The sequence below is a fragment of the Sturnus vulgaris genome, chromosome 2, assembly GCF_052056855.1.
Source record: "Sturnus vulgaris isolate bStuVul1 chromosome 2, bStuVul1.hap1, whole genome shotgun sequence".
In the NCBI taxonomy this organism is placed as follows: domain Eukaryota; kingdom Metazoa; phylum Chordata; class Aves; order Passeriformes; family Sturnidae; genus Sturnus; species Sturnus vulgaris.
The window spans coordinates 52,642,207-52,656,244 of record NC_142244.1 but is presented as its reverse complement, the minus strand read 5'-3'; the positions used below and the strand labels follow the sequence as shown (position 1 = coordinate 52,656,244).

The 14,038-nt window shown below is 41.8% G+C and overlaps 1 protein-coding gene across 4 annotated transcripts in view; it reads left to right on the top strand.

Annotated features, from left to right (window-relative positions):
* STARD13 (StAR related lipid transfer domain containing 13) overlaps positions 1-14,038 on the top strand; it is a 283,362-nt gene that overhangs the window by 266,156 nt on the left and 3,168 nt on the right. For all 4 annotated transcript variants that reach the window (XM_088159560.1, XM_014889771.2, XM_014889768.2 and 1 more), the window contains 6 exons: positions 3,057-3,255; positions 6,357-6,564; positions 7,443-7,557; positions 8,331-8,552; positions 10,488-10,705; positions 13,816-13,992. In XM_088159560.1, the coding sequence (XP_088015686.1) occupies positions 3,057-3,255; positions 6,357-6,564; positions 7,443-7,557; positions 8,331-8,552; positions 10,488-10,705; positions 13,816-13,992 (1,139 nt within the window). The remainder of the gene's footprint in view (positions 1-3,056; positions 3,256-6,356; positions 6,565-7,442; positions 7,558-8,330; positions 8,553-10,487; positions 10,706-13,815; positions 13,993-14,038) is intronic.

Below are 14,038 nucleotides of genomic sequence, written 5' to 3'. Positions count from 1 at the left end.
GCAACAAGCACTTTGCTCTGCAGACTTTGCTGCTTTCCTAGCTCTGAGCACATGAAAAGGGTGGAATTAGTCTGTTCTGAATCTTCAGATTTTCTAATCACCATTCTGGTTGCTGTTCAGGATTTTTGTTGGCTGACAGTGACCTTCCCCAAAACTGAAATCTGAAAATTAAAAGTGTTCCAGTGAATCACAACCATTTGCCTTTGCAGACAGGGGGAAAGACACAGGTCGTTCCTATCAGTTCTCTTTGTAAAGGCATCCTGTCGTGGTCAGACCTTGACATCTAACTCCACAGTGTCAGAAGTGAGGTGAGATGAGTTCTGCCAGCCATATGTAGTGTGGAAGCTGAGGAGTGGGATGAACAGCTTGTCAGAAATGTATTAAGAGAGGATGAAAGGGAAAAATGCATAGAGACAAGTAGAAGTGATATATTCAGGAGCTAACATGCCTGGTTGCCACGGTGCTCATCTGGGTTTGTGTACTGAGCTGGGAAAGCCAGTGTAGGAAGAAAAGTGATGCAGCAAGCCTGGAATTAGTGATGAGATTGGAGGAGGAGACGCCCAAAGAAGAGGAACAGGAGATGTAAGGACAGGGATGGGCTTGTCAGCTAAGAAGCAGAGCAAGAGGAAGAAAGAGAAGAGAGAGGATTAATTGGGGAGAATGTAAAAGTGAGTATAAAAGAGAAAGAAAAAGCTCTTGAGAGATTTGAGGCAGTTAAAAGGTGTTGGAAGTCTCAGACAACTATCTGCTCCATTTGTGTTTACGGGCTGGGAAGCATTTGTGGCAGGCCATTTCAATTCAACTTTGGTTTCTTCTTGGAATGAAAAAAAAAACGCTCCAGGTAGTTCAGCTTCTCTGCTTTACAGTTACTCCCTTTGTTCCCATTTAATTCAAAGCCTCCTAATGCATGGACAGAGACCTGGCAGCCTCCAATCTCCCCCAGCATCTTGCTTATGTGTCTCCTGTGCACTGCAGAAGGTGGGCTAGAGTTCAGAACAGGTTTCAGAGCTTCTGCTGCACACACTCGGTAAAGTTGAGGTTGCTCTAAACCATTGCGAGGTCTGGCTCTTGGCACTGAAATCTCTAAACTGGCATGAGGAGCCCCACAGTTATTTGTAGGATATGTAATTCAGTTTGATTTGTGAAAGAGAAACTACTTTGCCTTTTCCAGCTGAATCTCTTTTTCCTGTCATGCATCATATGTCTGCTTGTAGGGAACATGATCCACACAGCATGAGGACAGTAAAGAGATTGGGACAGACTAACCTCTGGATTTTTAGTCCATTTTACTTACAGAACAAGTCTGTAATAATGCATAACAGAGCCTAAAACATCTTTTTCTATTGAGTGAAGATCTCTTTTGATTAATTTTTTTTCCATTAATAAAAAAACAGGAAATAGGAGTTTGGATAAACGTCTTTAAACAGAGATCAAGAGTAGTAGAATGATGTGCAGCAGGAGATTGCATGGGTGAGATTTGACATCTGACTTCTCAAATCAGACTTAGCTGGAAGTTTTTAATGGCTGTTTATACCAGCAGGGACACTTTCCATCAAAAGGAGAGAACTGAGCCTCTGCTCTGACATTTATCTACTGCAGGCCAAAACTTTATTTTTTGGACAGAATTACCAAGTCTGTCTTCTTCGTCTTCAGCACACATTTCTAAGAGGAAAAGGCATTTAAAAAGAAGAAGAGAAAGGGAAAACCAAGTAAAAAGAGCTGGATGCTCTTTCTTGTATGCTCTTGTCAGGAAGAAGAGCAGAGCTTCACTTGGGATCATAAGTACAGAACAGAGGGCACACTCTGGTTCTCTACTTCCCAGACATAAATTTAGTTCTCAAATGACACTAAATTCATCCATAAGAAGACACTGAAGAGCTGCCTCACAGCCAGTCTGGTGCAGCAATTCATCTCCATATAAGTAATTAAATAAATATACTCCCTCACAGAGCTGTGATCTATGTAATTAGTGTCATTAATGTGGGAGTTAACCAAAGTCCTAAATACCCTCCAAGTGAGCATGGGAGGTGTTCTAGACAGAGGAGGGTCCTCTGTGAACTCTGTGCTGCTTCTTACTCAGAAGTAAGGGAGAGAAGGCCAGAAGGCATTATTCCCTTGCCTTTACTGTTTGTTGATGGCAGGAATCACCATGGATCACCAGTGAGATAGCAGTTACAGAGGAACAAGGGTATATAATTCCCAGCTGGAAATGTGCCTTTTCCATAGGCCTCTCTATGTTTCGCCTTTTTCCCGGCAGAACTGAAGGGAAACAGTGTTAACACTTCCCAAATGAAACACTGTAAACTCATTTGGGAATAAATAATGTGGTTGAGGCCCAGGAATTCACCCCGGGGGAAATTCCTCAGGCAGAGAAGGACAAGAAAGGGCAGTCCTGCCTCCAAGGCATCATTTGAAGAATTACCACTTCCTTTCAAAATAGAAAGCAAACAGGATAAAAATGTATCTTAGTGACAATGCACAAGTAATCCCACTGTGGCCCCCACTTTCGAGCTGGACTTTTCAGTGGGATTTGGGAGAACTCTTGGAAGCAGAGAGCATGAAAGGGAAAAAATAGATTTTGTCTTATTTTAAAGCTCTGCCAGGAGGTACTAATCTTTTGCCACAGCATTTATTACTTAGCTAAGCATAATATTTTCTTGTTAGTCTTCAAATATATACCCAAATAAACATGTGGGGCCAGGTTCTCAGCTGGAGTAAATCAACAGTCACCCAAGCCAAGCAAGCCAGGCTGATTTATATCAGCAGAGCATCTTGCTTAAACTTCTCAGGCAGCAGAGAAACCACAAGGCACTCTGAACCCTCTCTCTAGGGTGGGACAGAGAGCAGCAGCATTATTAACCCCTGCAATCCTGCTGTGGGAGCCTGTGCTTGCCTGCAAGACTTGTGGGACCATCAATTGCATTTGAACATTTTCCTCTGTCTTGCCTAGAGTGGAATAAGTAACCCAAGCTTTGGTCGTGGTCAAAGTCCCCGTGTATACATGTATATGGCATATATACATTCTTCAAGTGCCGTTTTCCCTTTTACGTTTTTAGGTGGGTCTGTTTCGGAAATCTGGAGTGAAATCCCGAATCCAGGCCCTGCGTCAGATGAACGAGAGCTCCCCAGAAAACGTCAGCTATGAAGACCAGTCAGCATATGATGTGGCTGACATGGTCAAGCAATTCTTCAGGGACCTGCCAGAACCTCTCCTCACAAGTAAACTAGGAGAGACTTTTCTGCACATCTATCAATGTAAGTTGATATTTCTATATATTTCTATCATTATGAACGATTAGAAATTGTTACATATTATATAGTAATATACTGTAAATATTTTTGGCATGTTAACACTGCATAGATTTCTTTCTGCTGGCTTTTGAGATATTAAAAAAACCCTCTGCCCTCAAAATCTTTCACTAAGAGGTCTTTAGAACCACCTAAATGTTTCAGTGTCAAATTTAATGGAAAGATAATGTTCATACCAACCTTCATACAATCAGAAAGAAGACAGAAGAACAGGCTGCTGGACATAAAAAGCATGAAGACTCATATTTTTGTCAGATTTCTTTAAACTGTGGGCCCATTTCATGCACTTATATCTCAACATAAGTGAGTCTTCTGGGCATGGAGAAGTGGTACTTGACCATGAGAATATTTCTCTGTAGTCCCCTTCCTTGCTGTGACTTTTGATTATTTGTTTTTTCATTATAGTCAATAAAATGTACAGGAAAAAAACCAAGCTGCCTTGATGTAGATCATAAGCTCTATATAAAGAATTCATAGAGAAAGAAAGAAACCAGGGGATTTCTTCTTTTCTTTCCAGCATAAGCAATCTCCCGAAAAATCTGAGACTCAGATACATCAGAATAATGAAAGTCCCTGTGAGTCAGGAAATGACTGTGTATCTCTTCTCCAGACTGAGGGAGAAATAAACAGTGAGGAAAGCACAGAACAGCCAGAGGAATTAGAGATTTTTTCCTGACGATGTCCATTATGAAGACAAGTCAGCCAGCACTCTGGCAGATGCAGCCAGCCTAAGCCAAATAATTGGAAGCACTAAAGAGAAGTGTGTCTAGTCTTTCCACTTGCAGACGTTTCAGCTGCCAAAACAATAGAAAGCCATTTTAAAACACTGCATAATCCCAGTGCTTAAGAATCTCAGATACTTCCGTCACTTCCCTTTACTGTAAAAATCTGTCTGTGGCACACAGTCACTAATGAATTTACCATCACCGTGTCTGTAGAGAACGCTGGGATTCTGCACGTGAGAGACAGCACTGCAGATAAATTTAGTGGGTTTGGCTGTATGCAATGTCTTGGGACATAAGTTAACTACAAGAATTGGTGCCTAGCCCTGGACCATCATTTCCCCTTCTTCTTTCCTGCTCACAAGTTGTCTGCCTGCACACACATTAATAAGCTTGCCCAGAAAAGCAACAGGAATTCTGGCCACTAATAAAATGGCAGTCACAATCATTTCCATGGGGAGGAGGCCAAGGAGAAGATTATCCATGTTCTGCATGTCCTTGGAAACAAATCACCTTTAAACTATTCCTTGATGAAAACTGAGGATGTCTCACCTTTGCACAGAGGAGACTGCAAGTAAACTACCCCCTTGCTAAAGGAAGAGAGACACAGCAGATCCCAGCTGCATCAGTATAAGCAGGTCTGTAGCCAGAAGGGCTCCCCTTTTCCCGGACATGAGGCTGAAAGTGAATACACTGATACTGGCCAACAAATATTTGTAAAAAGAGGCATGGGCTGACTCTGTAATGTCTGCGTGGTGCTGCAGTGGGAAGTCTGAAGAACATCTCTTTACACTGGTCAGAAGGGGAAAAAATTAGCTAGGAAAGATGTTCTCAAAATGCACCAGGAGTTAAAGGATTTCAGAAAGACTTGAGGATGAGCCTCTTTAAACCAAGGTAGGAACAAGAAAAGATGGGCTCTGTAGAGACCATAAAATATTGTTTGGATTAAGAATGAGTATTAGGAGGGTTTTTTTATGTCATCATCAACAAATACAGTTTTCTGTTTCAGAAAGTACTGACAAAACTCCTTTCACAGAAAGAAAAATGTTAAAAATTTCTGGGATACCAATTGTATTTCATAATATCCGCAATTAAATTAATCTCTAGCTGAGATTTTTTCTTGCCTTTATTCTGTTTAACAGAACATTGTTAAAGTGAAGTTAGGAAGGATTTTTCCTCTCCTAGTGTATTGGCAGGGTATTTCTGATTTTCTGGGACTCACTAAAGATATTTTTCATACATCCAAGACCTTTTTCATATATCCAGAATGACTTGAATTGCAGTAACACATAGGATTTGGAATGAGATTATTAGTGTAGTAGTCTATATGCCAGAGCATTGATGAAAATTTCTCGATTTTCCTAAAACTCCCAGTTGTTTAATATTTACCTGTGACTTGAAGCACTGGCTGATCTTCTGCTTCACGCACCAGACCCATGAGAGCAACAATAAAGGGGAGGGAGGGATTACCAGGAGGTGTTGTGGGAAGAAAAGACACCTTGCATGGATTTAGCAAATTCTCCTCTGACTTCTCAGAAAAACTTGGCCCTGCTGCTTTCAGAAACTTTAGAAGTATTTAGCTGTGTTCATTGTGTCATTCACATCTGAAAGCTTTTAAAATAAAGTGCTTGTACAAGGCTAAATCTTAAGAGCTGGCTGTTCCCTCTACTGTAAATCTGCTTTTGTTCTTCTTCCATTCAATTATCGAGACTATGTAGTACCCAGAGGAGGACTTGAGAGAACTTAGGGTAGTTTTAGAAATGAATCTGTCTGAGGTGCTATTTAAGCATATCCGCTACTTCTTCCATTAAACTCTTCTACGGTTTAGGACACAAATGTTAGTGTTCCCGAAGCATCCCTAAGACTTTTAAACCTCTGTCTTGCCAGGGGACAAAGAAAACCTGAAAAATACCATTTAAAGCTACAAGTGCTGACTACTACTCTCCCTTCATAAACTTCAAATGAAGTCCAGTGTCTGTCTTGGAAGCAGCTCTTCAAACAAAGAGAGAAATGCCAAACACTGGCAAGAGAAGCTGTGCTTTTTGGAGGAGCAAAACCCAGCTCTCTAGAAGCCAGCTGATCTTTTCCCCTTGGTCTCCTGCTATCTGCCTCTTCACAAAGCCATGGCTAAGGTCGGGAAAGACCTCTCTGAGTCAAGCATTAACCTAACTCTGCCAGGTCCACCACTGAAACACATCCCTAAGCACCGCATCTGCGCCGGTTTTGGGCACTGGAGGGGACTGTCAATGTCTGTGGTAACTTTAACTTTCTGGCTCCTTATCTGACCTTACAACTGACCCCTGACCATCACTTGCTCCTCCCCAGATGTCCCCAAGGAGCAGCGTCTGCAGGCTGTGCAGGCAGCCATCATGCTCATGGCTGATGAGAACAGGGAGGTTCTGCAGACTCTGCTCTGCTTCCTCAGCGACGTCACCTCCGTGGAGGAAAATCAGATGACTCCCATGAACATTGCTGTTTGCCTGGCCCCTTCCCTCTTCCATCTCAATATTGTGAAGAAAGAAAGCTCACCAAGGTATGTTTTTTTCTCAGCATTATAAATAGTCACATCCTGAATACGGAGTGATGTTTTCAGTGGTATGCAGGACAAAATTTTCCAAACCATCTGCTTTCCAGCACACATTAAAGAGGGCAGGGCTTCAGTAAGAGGGGAAAACCCTTGCTGCAGAGCCAGAAGCACACTTGTTTTCACAAGCCCAGCAGGCATTCCTGGTTGTCTGTTGTGAATATGCGGTGCCTGCTTTCCATGTGGAATTTTCAGTGGGGCACTAGTGAGTTTTGCATGAGTAATGTTGACTTCTGTAAAGGAAAAGGGGTTTATTTTGCTCTGGTTGAAGTCAAAGATTAACCATGTTTTAAATGGTAGATTTTCAATGAGTGGTTTTTTTCACTTTGAATTTACTGTCTACATTCTGCCATTCGGAGACAGGGTTTATTTCAGGCCACATTAAAATTGTAACATGGTGAGTGTAGACTAAACAGGGCATAGCCTGGCTAAACATTAGTGGTCCCTTTTGACTCTTTTCTCCTCCCACCTGGTTCAGGATACACTGAGATTCTTGGTCAAGTACATATATAACCCATGTCTGAACAAGGGCTTTAAGCAGTAACAATGTAAACCACTTTACATCATGTCTGTTAAAAATCCATTTCAAAATGTACAACACATCATGCAGGATATGCATAACCTTTCCTGCTTTTACCTTTGGCTGAGCAATATTTTAGGTAAACACTTTTCCTTTAAAAAAGGCCCAACAGTTTGAGCAGTCTTGGTGATAAATAGAAACTAAAGATAGGGGGGTTTTCTCTTTGATGTTGGGAATATCCTGCTGCTTTTTGCTTTCATATTAAAAAGATTCAGCTCTTTACCTGAGATACTGAATTCAATTACAGAGTAATACAGAAAAAATATGCAACAGGGAAGCCAGATCAGAAGGACCTCAGTGAAAACCTGGCAGCTACTCAGGGACTTGCTCACATGATAATGGAATGCAACAAACTTTTTGAGGTGAGTGAGAGACTCAAACAGCATTATTCATGGGCTCATAATGCAGCATCCTTTGAAGTATTTATGTTTATGCTTATATTTTCTGTTTTGTGTTAGCTCAGAGATTGGTGCCTCACTTATTTGTAAACTTGCTTCATCCAAAGTTTATTTATCTCATTTCTTTATGGCGGTTCCCTTTTAGTATTCAAAAGATGCAGGGTAATTATTCTGTGACAGTTTTCAACCCAAACCACTGGATTAGGAAATTTTAGTCTAATTCAAATCAAAATCTGCCCAAAAAAAGCAGTAAAAAGTATAAAATCGTATTACAACGCTTTAAGGGCCTCAATTAAAACTTATTCATCTTAAAAATAATTGCTTATACATTTTATTTCTTTGTGTCATGCAATAAAGTAAAAATCACATAGAGAGCTGCAATCATTCCTGCAGCTGCTTACACTGCAGCTGGAGGAGAGCAAATGCTCATATCTCATTTCCCCAGAAGCACAAGGCAATATTTCTGAGGGCTGAAGGAGTAACAGTGGTGTATTGGCATCCAGTTGCTCAGTCTAACAGGGCTTTGCTTGAGCAGTGCTGTTCTGAGCCACGGGCTGTTGCATTAGACTACTTTGATGTTTCATCTTGCATAAAGACAGAAATTGGTGTGCATTTTACAGATCATAGATTCGTCCAGTCTGTTGCTGAATGGTCCATCAGTCTAGAAACATTGTCTTAAGGAAAAGTTCTCAGCAGGAGATTTTCCATGTGTGTTTTCCCTCCCTTCTGTGCCACAGGTCCCACACGAGATGATCACCCAATCCCGAAACTCCTATGTTGATGCAGAAGTACATTCTCCTACCCTGGATGAGCTTGGGAAACAAGTGGATGAGGAAGGAGGGAACTATCAGATGTACCTGGAAACTCTCATGCAGAATCTCCAGAAAGAAGCAAAAGAGAAATTCAAAGGATGGGTCACGTGTTCCAGTGTAGAGAACGCAGAACTCGCCTACAAAAAGGTAAGTTGGGAAGATATGAAAGAAGCAGCAAGGAAACCAAAGCAAAATGCAGACCAGCTATAGGGGACCCTGGCATTTTTCATGGTAAAACTCACACCCTTCTTTCTGGCATGGCACTCTTTTTTGTTTTTTGGTTTTTTTTAAAGATTACTCAAAGCAGTTATAAATGTAATATAATAGTGATTTATGTATGAGATTCCAGAAAAAGGCACACCAAGCAAGCTGGGGTCTCCAAAATAGATCAAGTAAGTGATACAGCAAACAACACAACCAGAGAGTTGAGCTGAGATGCTAAACAACAGAGAACATGACCTGAGCAAGCTCTTTGACTGGGGGACATGAAAAGTTTCTGACCAATTCTTGGTGTTTGCTAGCAGTTTGGAGAACACAGCTAGAATATAGGTAATTACAAAACTTTTTCAGGCTCTCCTGTGTTTTTTAAGCAGGCAGCTTTATCCCTGATCCTTTTGTCCTTTTTTCATGTGGATTTTTGATACTGCAGCTTTTATTAAAATTTCTGAATTTGTTTCAGGCTCCATCACTTTTTCAGGGAAAGCCAAACCTCTGCAGTGAGGCAGAGGGTGCTGCAGGGTCTCTGCAGAGAGTGGAGTTAAAGGCTGCTGGAAATGCAATATCAAAGCAGAGGTCTCCAAACCAGCAGCAGCTAGCAAGAGGAGGGGATGGATTAGGGGTGGGTGACACTAATTAGGCAGGAGAAGGGCACGGGGGAAATGTGAGATCAGGATGGTGAGGGGGCAGCATTACCCCAGCTCGGGAATGTGCAACCCCTCTGTAAGGCCAAAGAAATTCAGGTACTGTGTTTTGTAGCCAGGTTCTGTGAGTCACCTCTCCAGGGAGGGTCTGTGGGAGGCCGGGGACAGAGTAACAGGTGGGAGCAGGATGTGGGAGATGGGAGAGAGGGAATTGATGGCTGTAAGGCCAGTGTCAAGGACCTGTGAGACTACAGAGGGGATTGGGAGCCTGGGGCTCCAGGGCAGGGGAAATGGGGAGCTGAAAGCTTTGGGGAGAAAGAATTACAACAACATGAAATAGTTTAAAGTGGGAGGTGTGGAAGGTGGGTTTCTGAGGAAACAGTCCTGGGTCTGTGGGAGGTACTAGAGGTTTCCAAAGTACTCATATTGGTACATGAGGACGGTAGGGTAGGAAGGGTTAGAACAGCAGGGCTTGCAAGATGCAGTGAGTACAGTTAAATTCTTTACTGCCTGAAATAGGACCTCTAAAACCACGCAGAAAAGCTGTATGTGTGCAATCTAAGATATTCACCTTGTGCATAGCCCAGCACTTTCTGCTCCTCTTTCTGTAAGCTTTGGAGGTGTTTCAAGAAACAGGATCTGTGAGCAAGGAGGAGTTAGCAATCAGTCTGTGCTCTTTGAAAGGTGTTTTCCCAACACCACTCTTGCAGCTATTTTGAGGAGCAAACATCTGTGTACCTGATACATAACTGAATCAATGAATGTTCTGCTCCCCCGGAATTAACCAGGAGGGTTAATAGACTCTCAGTCCCAGGTAGTGTATAAGATTGCCAAAGGTAGTTGCTTTATTTCAGCCCAGGATTTCAGCAGTCCTTCATCTCTTTTTACTTCTGCAGACACATATTCATCATTACACTTAGGATATTTGACTTGGAAAATTCTTGGAAAATTGTCTGTCACACCAGAAGTAATGCAGAACCTCACTGGCTCTATGAGAACTAGTCCAGATTTATTCTGTTGTGAGAGCAAAGTAATGAATCACTTCAGATTTCCATCCAGGACTAGTAGAGCAGCAGCAATAGCAATAACAGTAGTGATTAGCAGGGAAAAATGAATGCTCTTAAGCTGAAGTCAGGCATACACATTGAGATTTTGTCCTCAGTTATCATCTGCTGAGCATAGGCATATAAATTATAGGGGTTTGTGTTCTTGGTCACTTCAGGTTGGGGATGGGAACCCACTAAGGCTTTGGAAAGCCTCAGTTGAAGTTGAAGCCCCCCCATCAGTTGTGCTGAACCGAGTGCTGAGAGAACGTCACCTCTGGGACGAGGACTTCTTGCAGTGGAAGGTGGTGGAGAGCCTGGACAAGCAGACAGAAGTTTACCAGTATGTTTTGAACAGCATGGCTCCTCACCCCGTCCGAGACTTTGTTGTTCTCAGGTAAGCTGAGGGTGGTTCTCTGGCACCTTTGCCTCCTGCAATGCATAAAGGAAGGTCTGGACTTATCTCAGCCTTCACATCTGTGTAATTGCTCTCCAGGAACTCTACTTCTGGGCAGCAGTGTTGATTTCTCAAACTGAATTAGTCATACACCTAGAGCATGCTGACCTTTTCTCTGATGTAATTTGAGCAGCACATACTCCTGAGGCCATAAATATCATTTCTTCCTCAGAACAGATGTCTGATAATAGCTGCTCTTCTCTCTTAGCTTTGTTTGTTGTCAAAACAGTGCAAATAGAACCCAATTGTTTTTTACTCTGCTTTTGCTGTTCTCTAGGGAATGTTTGATGTTTAAGAGCCAAATGTTTAGAAGAGAAGATAGTGGTGCTTTTAGGCTAAGGCTGTTATACAGTGTCTATATAAGTTATTATCCTAAATTTTCAGTTGGAGTCTTTGTAAATGAAGAAATGCTGATCCATAAAAATCCTAGTGTGGAAATGAACAGAAAGATGCAGTGGATTTGTATTCTCTCTTCCAGGGGATGACTTCTCTCAAATAAATGTATAGCTGTGTATCAATATTCCACATTCAATCCCAGTTCTGCCATTGTCTATCTGCTTGTACAGAACAGTCAAAAAAAAACCAAAAACCCTCTTATGCACCTTCTGTCTTTGAAATTCTGGCCTTTGCTTGCTAGGAGCTATTGTGGAGCTGCTGACATATTTCACTTACAGGGTCGGTCCTACAGTTATTTATTTCAGGATGATTTTGTGCATTCCCGTTTTTGGTCCCTGCTTTCTTTGATTGGAATGACGTGCCAGAGAAATACAAAGCAGTTTTGAAAAAGGAAGTAGTCCAGGGAGTCAGAATTGTATTAAAGGGAATGAAGATTGAAGGAAAAAGATGAGCCAAATAAAATATAATTACAAAAGTACATGAACTTTAATGAACTTTAGTAGTCTCTTAAAGGATGACAACATGCAGATATTGTTGGTATAAGGGAAGAATTATTGGAACTCTTAGGGGAAGCTTTAAAAAATGCTTTCTGTAACCAATGCTCCCATTACTCTATTTCCTTTGCCTTGCCAGAGTATACTGGGCTAAATTAACTATTTTATAATCAAATATACATTATATATTTTATATAATTATATATCTATAATTATTTTATAAATAATCTTCTTATATAATGTCATTAGCTTGAACCAGTGATAAATTTGGCCCTGTGCATGGCACCAAGAAGATGGCCTGTGAGCGGCAGGGAGGTTCTGATGGCTGTAATTTGGTCCTCTCATTTGCCACTTAGTTCACTATTAGGTTTCGTGGTGGTTTATGTTCTTTAAAAACCTGCTGTGCAGTCACATCAGTTAAAGGAAAATCCTGCTATCGAGTTCTCATTCTTTTCACTAACCCAGGCAGAATGACCCCCGAGGACTGAAATACATATCATAAGAATGAATCCTGGTGGGTTCTTAAGGGCTGGAAACAGCCATCAGGCAGATCTGTCAGGTTCTGTTGTTTATCTCTTTTGACTGATATCATTAAGTCTAGAGCAAGGTTAGCCAGCAATACCGCAGTCAATTTCATACCTTATGATTGGTGGGAAGTGAACAGTGAAATTATAATACACCTCTGGGGACATGAATAAATATATTTTAACAGATGGCAATGTTCTCCTTCTCAGTCAAACTTTGGGCTGTGAAAGGATCAACTTAGTTGTTCCCTTTTTTTTTTTTCAATGTGACAGTCATAACAAGGGGATTAGGCTCCCTAGAGAAGATTCTGATGGTAAGAGGAGAGGGGAAATGTTTCATATGCCTGGGATATGACACAGCTCTCAGCTGCCCTGCACAGGCATCACTCCTATTAAAGAATCCACAAGTGTTTAATGTTCATTAAGTGTGACAGCATTTTGGTGAGTTAGGTGCCATGGCTGATTTTACTACTGTAAGGCATTTAAAGAACTACTGAAACGGGCCTAAATCCATATGACTGGGAGCAGGAAACATAAGTCTTCTGAAGTCTCTGGTATAGAGAACTTTCTACTTCCCAAATGGCCCAGGTAGTGCTGGGTAGTTACAAAAATGATGTGGGCACATCTAAACACTGTGCAAGCACCCACAGGAGGTGATTCAGCATTTCTCATACTGGATCTCAGCTGTGATTTCCTTCTCCCACGTGTTTCATCTGCCAAGATAGTTCATCAGTTTTATTAATGCCCATGTAAAATCTTCAGGTCACTATCTTCCTCCAGTGTCTTGAATAACAGCTCAGTTTCATGTAAGAAAAATGCAGAATGTTAAAATTATCTGCTGAAGTCCAAACTTCAACAGTCCTTGAAAGCAGCTTACCTGCTAAAATGTGATACTTCCCAAGGAAGCATAATCCCTGTCTCAGACAATCCACAGCAAGATGATGCATGTTGCACAGCACAGTGGGAATTTCTCATTTCTTCCCACAGTATAGGAAAGAGCACAGACCTATCCTCTGAGATTCAGTGCAGATGAGAAAGATGTGAGACACAAGGGTATGTAGAAAATGCTTACAGAACAACAAAAAAGTGCTAAATATTAAAGTCTAGGTGTCGAACTTGGTGGAAAACTTCTCCAGCATGTAAGAGAGGCTAGAAACTTGGGATAGGAAAGAAATGGAAGGACATTTTGCTTTTAATTCAGACACCTTTGAAACATATTCTGGGTATTAATGAGGATTTCTGCTGTACTAAACTGCATTTCTTGTTCTGTAAGCCTGCATGGGTACAATGCACAGTTTCAGCTTTTGCTGGATGGTTTATCATCGGTCTTTCTCCTTTCCAAAACTTTTGTCTGACAGCAAAAGGCTCTATCATGCCCTAGAATACGAATGGTTACAAAATATCCCGTGGAGAAGCAAAACTTCTCCACCTGGAGCCACATAGATGGGTGGTCATTCCACATCATGGTCAGACTACCAGCTGGGGAACATGAAACTCCACCAGGAACCCCTGGGACAGTCCACTGGCATTGCAGGCAACAAGGATAGGCAGAGAAGCAAACTTCAGTTCTGGTTCTTACTCACGTGCCCAAAAGTTTCATAGCTAATGTGATTCCATCTTGCATCCATTCCTGCAGGACGTGGAGGACAGATTTGCCCAAGGGGATGTGCATGCTGGTTGCCATCTCTGTGGAGCACGAGGAGGCTCCTCTCATGGGAGCTGTGCGAGCCATCGTCATGGACTCCCAGTACTTGATAGAGCCCTGTGGCTCAGGAAAAGCCAGGCTGACCCACATCTGCAGGATTGACCTAAAGTAAGTATCCCACCTGCACAAAGTAATGCCCATTCAGCAGGACAAA